This window comes from Xylaria bambusicola, assembly GCF_022495145.1.
Source record: "Xylaria bambusicola strain CBS 139988 unplaced genomic scaffold F5B22scaffold_22, whole genome shotgun sequence".
Taxonomy (NCBI): domain Eukaryota; kingdom Fungi; phylum Ascomycota; class Sordariomycetes; order Xylariales; family Xylariaceae; genus Xylaria; species Xylaria bambusicola.
Window position 1 is genome coordinate 328,248 of NW_025953575.1, and position 12,722 is coordinate 340,969.

The 12,722-nt window shown below is 46.7% G+C and overlaps 2 protein-coding genes across 2 annotated transcripts; both read left to right on the plus strand.

Moving 5' to 3' along the window:
• Positions 1-865: 865 nt before the first annotated feature.
• Positions 866-1,903, plus strand: F5B22DRAFT_646848 (uncharacterized protein; the record flags this gene model as incomplete). The annotated part of the gene is made up of 2 exons (XM_047978785.1): positions 866-1,451; positions 1,833-1,903. The coding sequence occupies 2 exons, from the start codon at positions 866-868 to the stop codon at positions 1,901-1,903; spliced, it is 657 nt and encodes a 218-aa protein (XP_047830577.1).
• A 7,624-nt stretch (positions 1,904-9,527) lies between these two features.
• F5B22DRAFT_195333 (major facilitator superfamily domain-containing protein) lies at positions 9,528-11,909 on the plus strand. Its single transcript, XM_047969548.1, has 6 exons — positions 9,528-10,010; positions 10,115-10,159; positions 10,225-10,430; positions 10,496-10,601; positions 10,657-10,713; positions 10,770-11,909. Exons 1-6 carry the CDS (start codon positions 9,897-9,899, stop codon positions 11,730-11,732), a joined length of 1,491 nt encoding a protein of 496 aa, XP_047830578.1. The 5' UTR covers positions 9,528-9,896; the 3' UTR covers positions 11,733-11,909.
• The last annotated feature ends 813 nt before the right edge of the window (positions 11,910-12,722 follow it).

The window sequence follows — 12,722 nt, forward strand, 5'->3', positions numbered from 1 at the left end:
ACAACCAATAAGTAGGTATTTTTGCAAAACGTCCGGCCGAGGCTTCTTCTCTTTCTCGTGGGTCCTTTGACGGCCTCGCGTACCTCTCAATTGTCATCGACGTCTAGCCTCAAAGACAAGCCCCGTTGACTGTCAAATCACGCCTTTGCTTCCGGACGGAAGATACCGTTGTTATCGCCGCAAATCACTCGCGATGTGCGGTGTAACATATAATAGCTAGATTAGAAACGACCTCTAGCGTCGGCCCAGCACCATCAAATCAGCCTAGCATTTCCACGTCACAATGTCGTAGTACGCTCTTATCAATGAGCACAGCGGTGACTGCTCCGGCTTGAAACGAAACGACCATAACCATCCCGTCACAACAACAGGAGTCAGCCTCGCTTACCAGGGTTTTCAAACCTCAGCCGCACTTGGCCCACTTAGAAATACCTCTTGGCATACAGTAGCGCTGAAGTTTTGCACGTGTAAACAACTTCTCTTAACCACATGGGAACGAGCTAACGGTCTGCTAAGCTTCCCCGTCTTGAGCTTAGCTTCGGTCACCGTATGTCTCCGGAAAAGCCCTTGCTCGCAGCTTGTAGTTCGTTGCACTAATTGGGAGAATACACACCAGGTTGCTCCTACCCTTGTTGTCTTGCGTATGTCGAAGATGTGAGTATTTGTCAATGATATGATGAGTGCATGGGCTAGATATCTAGCCTTCACTTAAGTATGCGTTGTCTGAATATAAAGCCAGACGATCCCAAGCCTTCGTAATTGCCAAGAGAGACTTGTACCATCCACACAAACATCACCTCCTTCATCTATCTATTACCATATCAAGCACCAAACCTACTATCTCACAACTACACAGCCAGCAATCATGTACACCGCCAAGGCCCTCCTCGCTCTGACCGTCCTCGCAGATGTGTCGCTCGCTCAGACTTACCTGCACCCTGAGGAATGCACCAAGTCCATCGACATCCTAAACGAGATTGCTCCCACGTTGCCTGCAAAGCTTCAATCAGCATATGGCGCCTATCACTCGATGGAGCCCAATGCCGAGATTCTCCTCAAGGACCCCGCCAAGTACGTGAGAGATACGTGCGCCTTCGTTCTGAAATTGGACGAGTCAGTGTTGGGCGACTTCCAGGAATATGGTCACTCGCTCCTCCAGTTTGCCAGCACCGAAATCTCCTCATATGATGCCATTATCACCAAGTGTATCACCACTGGTGCCGCCGCCGCTTCCGTCACCAGCTACCTCCATTCTATCGTCAGCGCCCCTGACGCTCTTTGCAAGCCTACCAGCACCCCCGCTGCCAACGGCACAGCCTCTATCACCCCTTACCCTACACCTACCAACGGCACTAGTGGCGGCGTTCCCAGCACATCAGTTCCCGTTGCCGCTGCTGCCCGGCCGACTGGTGCCCTTCTTGGCGCTGCCGCCGCCATAGGTGGTCTTCTAGGTGCCGTCGCCATGCTATAAGTGGCAAACCACTAAGCAGACTACAGGATACCTAGGTATTGTCTATAATATTCAGCCCGGGCTCAGTCCCTTTGGCAAAACTGTATATAAGAAGGGGACAAGGATAAAACGATGTTGATGGCAATTATAGAGTAAACCAGATCATTCGGTTGGCACGGATGTAGAAATAGTATACCCAATTGACTGCATAACTTCTATATATCATTGGTTATTAGTATGCTCTACCTTTAGTATTCATGGTGTGAGCAAATGCAACGGTATTCGACATCCGGGTGACTAATACCGGACCTACAGTAGTGCTCTGTACGAGATCGGCCTCAAAGGGCGTATCTTGATCTCCCAGTGCTAACGCTGATGTCAGATATTAGCCCTTCTTGGCATGGCTGCCTGGCCGCGCGAAGGAATATTCCGGTGCTCCAGACCAGCGGGTGATCGAAATCCTCTGGCACACTAACCAATGACATGACTCCCTGTATGTACTGTATGTTTTCTCTTTATCAATCACATCGGTAGGCAAATCTCGGCCACCGAAGCTAGAACCATAGCAACCCGCGACTGGTCCTGCTGACATGTACCTTTAAGCGGCCAGTATGGCTGGCGCCTTCCAGGGACCGGTGTTTTAGTTACATCTGTACTCATGTACGCTAGAGGGAGTTAGGGTCATGCACGCTGCTTGAGGGTCAACTTTCCAAGCATAGGCGCCTTTCACTTTACATAGTAACCGCTGGATCTGTGCAAGTTGAACTCGAATTAGTCATCAAAGTTGGAAACTGAAGGCCCTGGGATTGGGGTTAGTGCTTGTACATGTACTTGTGTAATACTAGATGGTCTATTTTGAGAGAAAAGCTATATGGGTATGAGACTAAGTTGTAACATAGGGAATGCCATTTTTTTTTGGTTTCTCACTTTCTTCAAGTTCCTTTCGGATCTCCTTTGTTTTTGTTTCTTTTCTGTTAAAAAGAACAAGAAAAACTGAGGGGTTATAAGTGAGTGATACTAACGAGGTTGCCTTCAGTAATAGCAACGTGTGCAAAGGAGTGCTTGATCTCCAAGATACATCATAGAGCATTGAAATTTTCATTCAGCGAACAGTCTATATTGTTATATATCACCATGGGGCAGAGCTAACATTAGGAATAGAAATAATTGCGTAATAAATTGAAACATGTCTTACATGACAAGTTATAAGGTGTCAGAGGTAGGTGTCCTAGAGTGAATAGGAGGCCATTCACAGTCAAGTAGGTAGATAGAAAGGTAGTATAATGCCCAATAGTCATTAATTACTGAATCTCTCAACTCTCTAAGGGGTCCTGGTACCCTTTATATAGCCAGAAGGTCTAGTATAGCCACCCTAAGGGGTCTATATGCTGACTATTATCCCCAACATAAGGCCATCGACTAACCGCCCGTCCGGGGGGTAGTCCGTACTTATCAAGGAGAAGTCAGTAAGATATGAGATGAAAAAGTCAGCACAAGCCCTGAGTAACGAGATTTGTCGCAATAGTCTATGTAGAAGATTGTTCCTCGTCACAGAGGCAAGATCCAATCAGTACGCTTTGCTCGGAAGCTTAATTTGAAGAGAGCTAGATCAGCTACTCAATAGAAATCTCCCTTGTCTCTCGTGACCTAGTCGTCTTCACTAACATTGAATTTCGTTGAATACACTCTTTGGAAGAGAATTTTCGCATCAATATTACCTAATAACTATATCTATATTGAACACTGCGCTGATAAGCTAATCTCTTTATATGCTTTCGAAAGAATTTTCGTAAGCTCGGAACTGAAGAAGGCAATAGGGGTTTACTTTAAGTCAGCTGGTAACACGTGGACATATAAGCCTGACTTGATGCGTTGGAACAGCTTGGGGGAGGTTTGTGATTCATGGAACGAAGGAATACATTTTATATGCTGCCTAGAAATATTTCCAGCGATCTGTGATCACATCTATCGCCATTTCCCTAGATAACATGTGACGCAGATTACATCACTGGTATGGGTATCAAGTAAGGACTTGATTGTTGAGCCAAGTCTAAGATTAGGAGTGAACAGATCAAGACTTCTTCTGCCTGTATTCTTCCAGTTTATGTCTTCCTAAAAACAGGTAAGGGAGCCATTTTGTACAGAGATTATAAGCCATAAAGAGGTACATCTGAATTGGCGGATATTCTAAATCTCCATGGCATTGTCTGTCGGCCGGTCAATTTCGTAGATTACGTATAAATGGGTAAAAATATCACATGATCGAAACATGCTAATATTATCTATGTTATATCTCCAAAGTCGCAAACAATCCATTATAAATGATAGCCTAGTGACAATGGGGGGCTGAGAGTGCCCTCATCTACGAGATGCTTTATTTTATCTGCAAGAAGACGCTATAAGTGTTGATCAAGAAACGAAGGTTAGTCGTACGAAATAGCCTTACGTCGATTTAGGGTCCTTCAATTATGACCAGACCTCCACGTGCAAGCTTTTATTCCACGTGCGACCTATACCTGTTGAATAATATCGATGTCATTATGCTTTCATCCAACGCATCGCATAGCATTCCAATCTCGGGGGGCTCATGTAGTGAAAATACTCTATGCCACAATTATCTGAGTAAACTCTGCATATGTGCCACATAGGTCAATACCCCTATTACTTACTATAACCAAGTTTCCCATTTTCCAACCTGACCATTTAGCTTATGAGACATAGTGGTTCATAATTTTGGATACTGCCCGTCATCTTGGTAAATTTCTCTGCAGGCTTCTCGAGTGAAAATGTTATAACTATCAATGTTGTACAAATATTCCTATCTTTCCATATCTATATCGGGCTGTGAGTTGCAAGAAGTCGGGCATCGCCAACAATTGGTAGAAGCGTTATCAGCAAATTTTTGCGCTCAGGCATTGTATCTTCACTAGATGCATAACACAACGAGAATTACATTAAGTTTCTCGTTTTAAACTACTGACAGGATGGCCATTATCTGATATTTGGGGACCAGCCCCATTATATCAAACGACCTTGATGAACATGTAGACGACTCAAGAATTAATTGAGAGGAACTTCATCGTTAGAGGGTCTCTTCTTAATATAGAACGTCTCATCGAACCGTTCTTCTCTCGACCAATTATTCTGGAACTAAAGAAAATAATTTGGACATTTATTAGTTAATATTGTAAACTCCTTTCGTTGAGTTAGACTGCCTACCTCGTGGTCATTAAGAGGGTGACTAGATTACGCCATTAGAAGGAAATCGCTGTAAGTTTCAAAACATTTGAGTTCTGACCTCATCTTCACTGAGTTTAACTTATGATTATAAGTTGCGGTCCTATTATCTAGTATCATTGTCGCCAGGGCCTTAATAGAGTTAATTGTATTCAATACGTTAAAGCTACCTATCGTAAGAGTTGTTCTAAACAGGCAGACATTACTTGCAACTAGATCAAGTCGAGGTCATGCAGTCAACAAACAAGACGTACAATATTTAATCAATTTTTGTTCTCCCAACAAGATTATGTGATGGTGCATATACCTACGCGAATTTTGGTATTTATTAATGTCTAGAGACATCTCACTCGAAGCTTGAGCCATCTAGCGTCTTCTATTTCATGCGACATGAATTTCAAGACTTTGCAACATTGGGGGTTTGCTAGGATACTTCCAATAGGGCAAAGAGCTAGGAACATAGATACAGCAGTGGTTGGCATTATGGTGCCCCAAAACCAACTGTCAGAAGGGCTGTACAAGGTATACAGTAAGACTCTCATTGTGGCACAAGGTCTAAAAGGTCAGAAGTCTTAAGGCATTCAGACTTCTCTGACTATTGTACCTCTTTGTTCCTCCGCCCTGGGACCCCGGACACCAAGTTATTAAAATAGCGATGGATTCCCTCATGGAATAGTAACGCATGGAGTTCATTGCCTAACATAATCTTGTCATCTATACCGGCAGCAGGTTATAGGAAAGTAGCACCATGCAATTATACACACGTTCTTAACGCCCCAAAAATTCTCATTGGCGCAGATTAGAGAGTATGTCCCATCAGTATTTGGGTTCAAGGCTCCGAATGTTCCTGTTAGACCCCCAAGAACCCCTTTTTCAACCGCATAGAGATAAACGGATAGCAATTTCTGCACTGAAGTTTTGTGGTACTCGGGCTGCCGAAACATAAGGTAAAAGAGGTAAGTCGTCTCTTTGGATTGTTAATTCGAAGCAATTATAGGCATTTTACGCAGATGGGTCAAATGATGAGTCAAGCGCGATGTCCTTGAGTTAGGACGTTACTCATATTATAGTGACCAAATCTGACTATAGATGAGGATACGCCCATTTCCGCCTACTCACACACGTTTATCAGAGTCTTATGCTTCATAGCACAACCGAATTATAGACTTATCATTACTTTCCTAATAGGTCGTAAATCAGGCGTGTAGTAATACACGAATATGTTGAACAGTTATATCGCTGCAGCCATTCTACAAGTCGATAACTTATGCATACGCAACCGGGTGATGGGTTTTCATGTTCACTCCGCCAGCGACAACGATGACACGATTTCAGAGCCTTTCCGTCATGAGTACATCACAGAGGTCCCGTCGGAGCGTATTTCCTTCTATATTGGTACCTTCTAATCTGCCGCCACTGTCAACTTTAAATATGTTACTGCTTACAAGGAACTAAGAACGCCTAGGAAATCAGTATACTATCTCCGGGTCCTAAGTGATGGCTGAGTGTCCCTATCAGCTCTCCTGAGGCCGACGAGAAAAGATGATCAAACCCGACGAGGTCAACTAGAAGGAAGCGAGGGAGCTGGATTAGCAAAGCCAAAATTTAGCTGCTAATAGAGATCCTCAAGCAGTATGACCCTAGCTGATAATTATTGCCTTAACAGGGCATCCATAGTGAACGTGCGTAGATGGGTATGGGGCGGCGAACCAGTAGATTGTGACCGAACTATCGTCCTATTCGGAGGGGAATGCCTCATGTTTGAACAGGTAAGGGTCTCGATGAAGTATCTTGGGCAAATGCTTCTGTTGATATTGAATGCACTGTTCAGTAGTCAAACATGTGACAGCTAAGAGGCTCCGGAAGAAACATCGAAGTTGGTGTAGCTGATTTCCTCTTTCCCACCTCCACCGCTGTCTCTTGATCGTCGACTTAGAGCGACTATACCGCACTCACAGCAGCGAGAGAGTCTGGGAGGTACTGCGCGTCTTCATCAGATCAAGAGGCTCAGCAGTGACGGACTGTAAACACCATAGTTGGTGATACTTTCCTGCTAACTTGCTACCTACTAGGTAAGTATATTCTTTGGTTGCCCGAGACCCTGAGGTATCTCAAGCATCTTAGATTCTGTCAGCTACGTAGGCAAGAACATGGTATCGTACCAAATCTCTTATGTGTAGTCGAACCACACTAGTCAACTTCTCATGAAAACTCGCCATCATTAAGTATATAGACTAGCATCATTACGACTACAAACCTGCTATACACAAAATCGATTACTAGTAAAAGCAAAGGAATACAGGGTTTCACGTCTCCAATCTTTACAGTTATATATAGCAGTTATATCCAGCAGTCAAGAGCGTGGTTGTGATGTATATGTAGTCGTGGCGACTTATCTCCGCAGCTCCCAAGAGTGTGGACGCCTACCTACCTACTGTGGCAGGTGTTGCTATAGCCAGGTAGCTCTCTCCTTTTCGTGGTACAGGGCACATGCTGATGACGTTATTAGAATAACAGACGGAGCTGTGCAAAATCGCGAGAGAAAACAATAGAAATACATTAGTAGTGACGAAAGAAAACCACGGGCAGGCCGAGTCATTGCTACACATCAGCTAGGTAAGCATTGAACCAACAAATGCAAGTTGCCATGTGCGGAATGCGACATTGGATATGCGACCACCCGTCAAGCAGAACCGAGCGAGACAACTGCTGAAATCCCGGATGCGGTGGTGTTGGACTCGAGGAATGGGAATGTTGGGATGAACCAACCACGCGGGTAAGAACATTTGAACGCAGTTGGCAATCATCGCATGACCCAGCTGATTACTCGATTACCAACCTTCTTCTGTCTACCCTCCTTGCACAGTGTAGTGTCCAGGACAGAAGCCAGGATGATTTGAATTAACGAGCGCACCCCTTGTCGGAAGTAGTGTACATGCAGTGCAAGGATCAAGGCGAGGCCCTCTCTCCGCACCCCGCAGCCGACAAGGACCGGGTCAAGTTCTGCCGACGAACTAGTCGCTCGCTCAGACGTTGGGGGTCGGGGGTGCTGTGGCTCGTCGAGGAGCGGTAGGCTTCCTCGCAGTGCCGAACTGAAGCTCGTGGAAGGAGGATGGATTCGGTTGTGAAGCAACATTTGCCCAACTACCTATAGGTGCGCCAGTCCAGGTAGGCCTGTACCAACGCACTACCATACTTGCACAACACGGCGGAGTACTGATGCATTGGATGCAGATCTGTACGGAGTCGTACTTGTGTGGAAAATTCTTTCTCGATCACGGGTCCTCACTATATGAATAAGCCATCCCGATGACCCGTTCCGCCAACGTAAACCCCGAACAGCCCCGAATATTCGGGCGGCGAGATAAGATGCATTTGCGTGTCCAATGATTGGCAGAGGATGGAATATGCCAAAGAGACGCGCCGCGCCTTACCCCGCCTCCTCTGCCGGCCCCGTTGCCATTTGGCCTCTCCTTGGCCTGTCCTTGGTCTGGCTGTGGTCTGGCCTTGGCTCTGACCAAGAAATACCAAGTGCGGGGATGCGTCCGGCAAACGATTAGGGGATACCATTTTCCCCAGTCTGGTTAAAATAACATGAACGCTTTCACTTCGAGGCAGCAACACATAGTTCCCAATCAGAGGCACGAGGATACAACGTCTCAATACTGCTAGATACCCATGCGGTCGGCCTAACATGAGACGATGCCACAGTCAAAGGTGCACACTTGCCATGTACTACGTGTATGTATGGCCGGACGATGCGCCGAATTCGTCTACCGCCAATTGGCTTACCCGCCCGCCCACTTGCTGTAGCGTCTACACTTGTCTAGTGGTGACGGGAAGGCAGAGGAGGGTATGGAGATTCGCCACTTACGCCTTCTTATTGGGCAGTTGTTCCTGATTCTCGCCAGATGGTGCAACTTTGATGGCAAAGAGAGCTTACTCAGACCATGACCAACTTGCACTGCGTTGTACAGCCATTGATCAGATCATATCTCACTAGAATAAATAATAGAATAACATACTAGAACAGTTTCGCTTCTCGGGCTACAGCACGACACCAATTGGAGGTCATTTACCAACTCCATGGTAATACCAGTAGGACGATTATATGTACAACGACGAGTTGGTTCGCTAAGCGAGGCGCTCTAAGCCTGACACTTTGCGCCTCGACGCCCTGGAATGCTCTGGAATGTCTGGTCGGCTTGCTTATGGTACACAAATGTGGTGAGAGCGGTGCTACCCTCGATTCTGACCCGCAAAGCGAGATGATATCTAGATAGCCCAGGCTGTGCCGCACACCTGACTGTCATTATAAGCTGGGTTAGTATACTCCGGCTCCCTGGTCGGGGGGTTCTCCAAATTTTAGGTCGAACCCATTCGTCCGTAATTCGACGCAACCCTACCCAAGATGCCCAGCCAAATGATGCATGACGCCTTGACTGCTGGGACGGGGTCGAGAAGCTTATTATTGTTGCAGACAAGTTGGCAACTACGATGTGTGTTAGCTCGACGAAGACGACGCAGTCTCGGCAGTGTAATACAGGAAATGCAAGATGAGTGTCCATTCCACACGCAGAGCGTCGTAGCACAGCCCTGGTACAAACATTAGATGGAGAGATTTGACTGGACTACGACCCAGAGCTTTGTCTCCCGTATAGCGTCTACCTTGATATAAAACAATACCTACTACTTCGTAGGTAGACGAGGGAGACAATGCCCGGCCGAATGATAGTTATCGTAGCTATGATAGGGCACGTGCTTGGATATGAATTACTGAATCCATGTCACCTCAGCTTCCTCCAAGCTGTGCACAAGAGCAGACAAGAGCACACAAGGGCAGACAAGAGTTAGAGTAGAACGCAGCGGCAAGGGCCACTAGCGCATATAGTATCGGCATCGGTAGCTCCAATAAGCCCCCCTTGCACATCCATCCATCTATCACCCCATGCGGTCACTCACTTACTGGACTGGGTGAATGACCGCAGATCAACAATTGGAATATTTCCAGCTCCTGCGCCCGGCTCTCCTTTGAACTTCCTTCCTCTTACTCTCGTCCCTATCTAGTTTACATGCTTACCGACCCGGGATCGCTTGCCACAGAAGCGCGACGTCAACAGGCTCACATTCATCCCGAGTCTGCTCACTTCACTCTCATCGTATAAGTCGTCATTACGTACTGGGGCCCGCCTCAGATCGGCTGGAAACCATGAGCGACCTCGAGAAGCATGCGTCGTCGCACGACGAGCGAGAAGATCGCGCCATAGATCTTGACATTCCCGATCCTGATGCGCATCTTAGCCCAGAGGAAAGAGATCAGATTGTAAGCTCTACCCCAATCGCTAACCCCCCACACATGGCGCTGTTCTCTGTTACTTCGCGGGGGCTTCCCTGGCGATCCGAGGTCACACAACTGACTGTATGTAGGAGAGACGACTTGTCTGGAGACTCGACCTCATCCTTATCCCTTGGGTATGTACAAACACGACGACATCCATCTCTAGCTCATTGACTAACTCCGTATTTTGCGCATATAGCTCTGCCTGTTGTACCTCCTTGCCTTCCTGGACCGGACTAATATTGGCAATGCGAAGATTGCTGGCCTCGTCCCCGACTTGGGGCTGACGACTTCACAATACAACATAGCTCTCACCATCTTCTTCATCTCTTACTCGGTTTTCGAGCCACTTACCAATGTCCTTCTCAAAAAACTCAGGCCTTCGATCTTCATTCCGATTATCATGTGGGTTACCTCTGCCATGTCTTCGAACGCTGATTCACAAAGATATTAACCTTGCGCCGCATCAGGTTCCTTTGGGGTGCATCAATGACTGGACAAGGTTTCGTGTATAACAACTCTGGTCTTCTGGCTTCTCGCTGGTTTCTTGGCCTTACTGAAGCTGGGCTTTTTCCTGTATGAAATCCATACCTCCATATCTTAGGATGAGCACTAAACTAAGTAATTACAGGGTGTGAACTACTATCTCTCGTGCTGGTATAAACGATCCGAATTTGGTATTCGTGCTGTATGTTCATTCCCCTAATCTCGGAATGCAGGATGTTCTTAACACATTTATGACAGGCCATTTTCTTCTCAGCAGCCGCCCTATCTGGCTCTTTTGGTGGCTTGTTGGCTGCTGCGATTGAAAAACTGGACGGCAAAGGCGGCCTCGAAGGCTGGCGATGGATTTTCATCTTGGAAGGCCTCCTTACGGTGGTCGTGGCTGTGATATCTTTCTGGATGGTTCACGACTTCCCAGACGACGCACGCTTTTTGTCCGAAGAGGACCGCGCCCGAGTGATCCGACGACTGAGACTGGACCAACAGGCTTCCTCGAAACACGAAGATTGGAACACAAGATATCTATATGACGGTCTCAAAGACTGGAAGATGTGGCTGGGCATGGCTATCTATATGGGCTGTGACATGCCGCTATATGCTTTCTCTCTCTTCCTGCCATCTATCATCATGGAATCCGGTTGGAGTAATAACTCCATTCACACAAACCTTCTGAGCGTCCCTCCCTACGCCGCCGCCGCCGTACTCACTGTCATCGTCGGATTCATCGCGGATCGCACTCGCCAACGTGGCTTGTGCAACATCCTTTCAAGTCTGATCGGTATCGTTGGGTTTATCCTGCTCATCGCCTCTGACAGCCCTGCGGTGAAATATGCGGCTACATTCCTAGGTGCTCTGGGTATTTACCCCTGCATCTCCAACACAATCACGTGGATGGCGAACAATACAGAGGGTGTATACAAGAGAGGGGTTGTATTGGGATTTGTCATCGGCTGGGGCAACCTTAACGGCATCGTCAGCTCAAACATCTACTTCGACCCGCCTCGCTACCTCCAAGGACATGGCGTTGTTCTTGCCTACATGATAATATTCCTCTTCGGAGGCAGTATCTTGATGACCACTCTCCTCAGGGTAGAGAACAAGAAAAGACTTGAGGGTAAACGAGACTACCTTGCCGAAGGCAAGAGTGAGGCCGAGCTCGATCTGCTTGGCGATAGACGGCCGGACTTTTTGTACACGGTTTAATGGAGGTGAGGTAGAGAGGTGGATGAAGTATAAAGTAAAAGCGGCTTTTTACTTCTTATTATGACTTATATACCCGAACCGACAGATTACTTGGTCACTGCGAGGTTGGTGGCTTGAAGACGAAGTGATGATGATAGCGAGAACAAAAATAAAAGATTTCATGTAGCTTATATATATACAAGTCAAGACACCACCTAATGTGAGGTGTCGATGATGATGATTGGAGCATCCGCTCGCTCTTGATTATTCTTGTTGGTGCTATAGGGCCGATACCAGTGAAATACTCAAGAACCGATAAAATATCGACATCTTTGGGGGAACACGCTAGTTTCTTTGATATCTCGAAACGTGCATCTACTGCGACTCTTGAGTTCGAAGAGCTTCTGAACGCTCACGTCGTGGGAACGGTGTTATCAGTGGGGAGCGGGATGAGTCCGGCTCGTCGTGATCTCTTCCAAATAGAACGGTTAAGCGAACGGGCAGAGACCAGACAGACAAGCTTTGAGACAAGAAAAGCTGGGAGTGGCGAGTTTCTCCGGTAGATATAACGTCGATAAAAGAAGGGGTGCAAAACATTGCGTTGTATGGGTTAGCAAATGGATGAAACGCCGTGTTGTCTAGTTGTGTCGATTCGGTGTTCAGATAGCTTCTTTTCTCATGCCTTCTGCCGCGCTGGTCAGCTTTCGAAAGGCAGTATCATGATATAGATCCAAACTAGCTTAATATATCACTCACCAAGAAAAACTTGGGCATGAAATTGAAGTTTGTCACAACAAAGTGTGTTCATGCACTGACGGTTGAACCAGGAGATGCCGAGTCCGGCTTTTCTCACAAGGGAGCGGATTAGGCATTAAAATATATGCGGATGCGACGTTAAAGATATGAAACAGGTTCCTTTTGGTATGTGACGCATCGTATTAATCACTTGAAAGTTTGAGGCGACAAGTAATTCTCGTTCGTTGCTCATGACAGGTGCCCTACCCTCGAGGC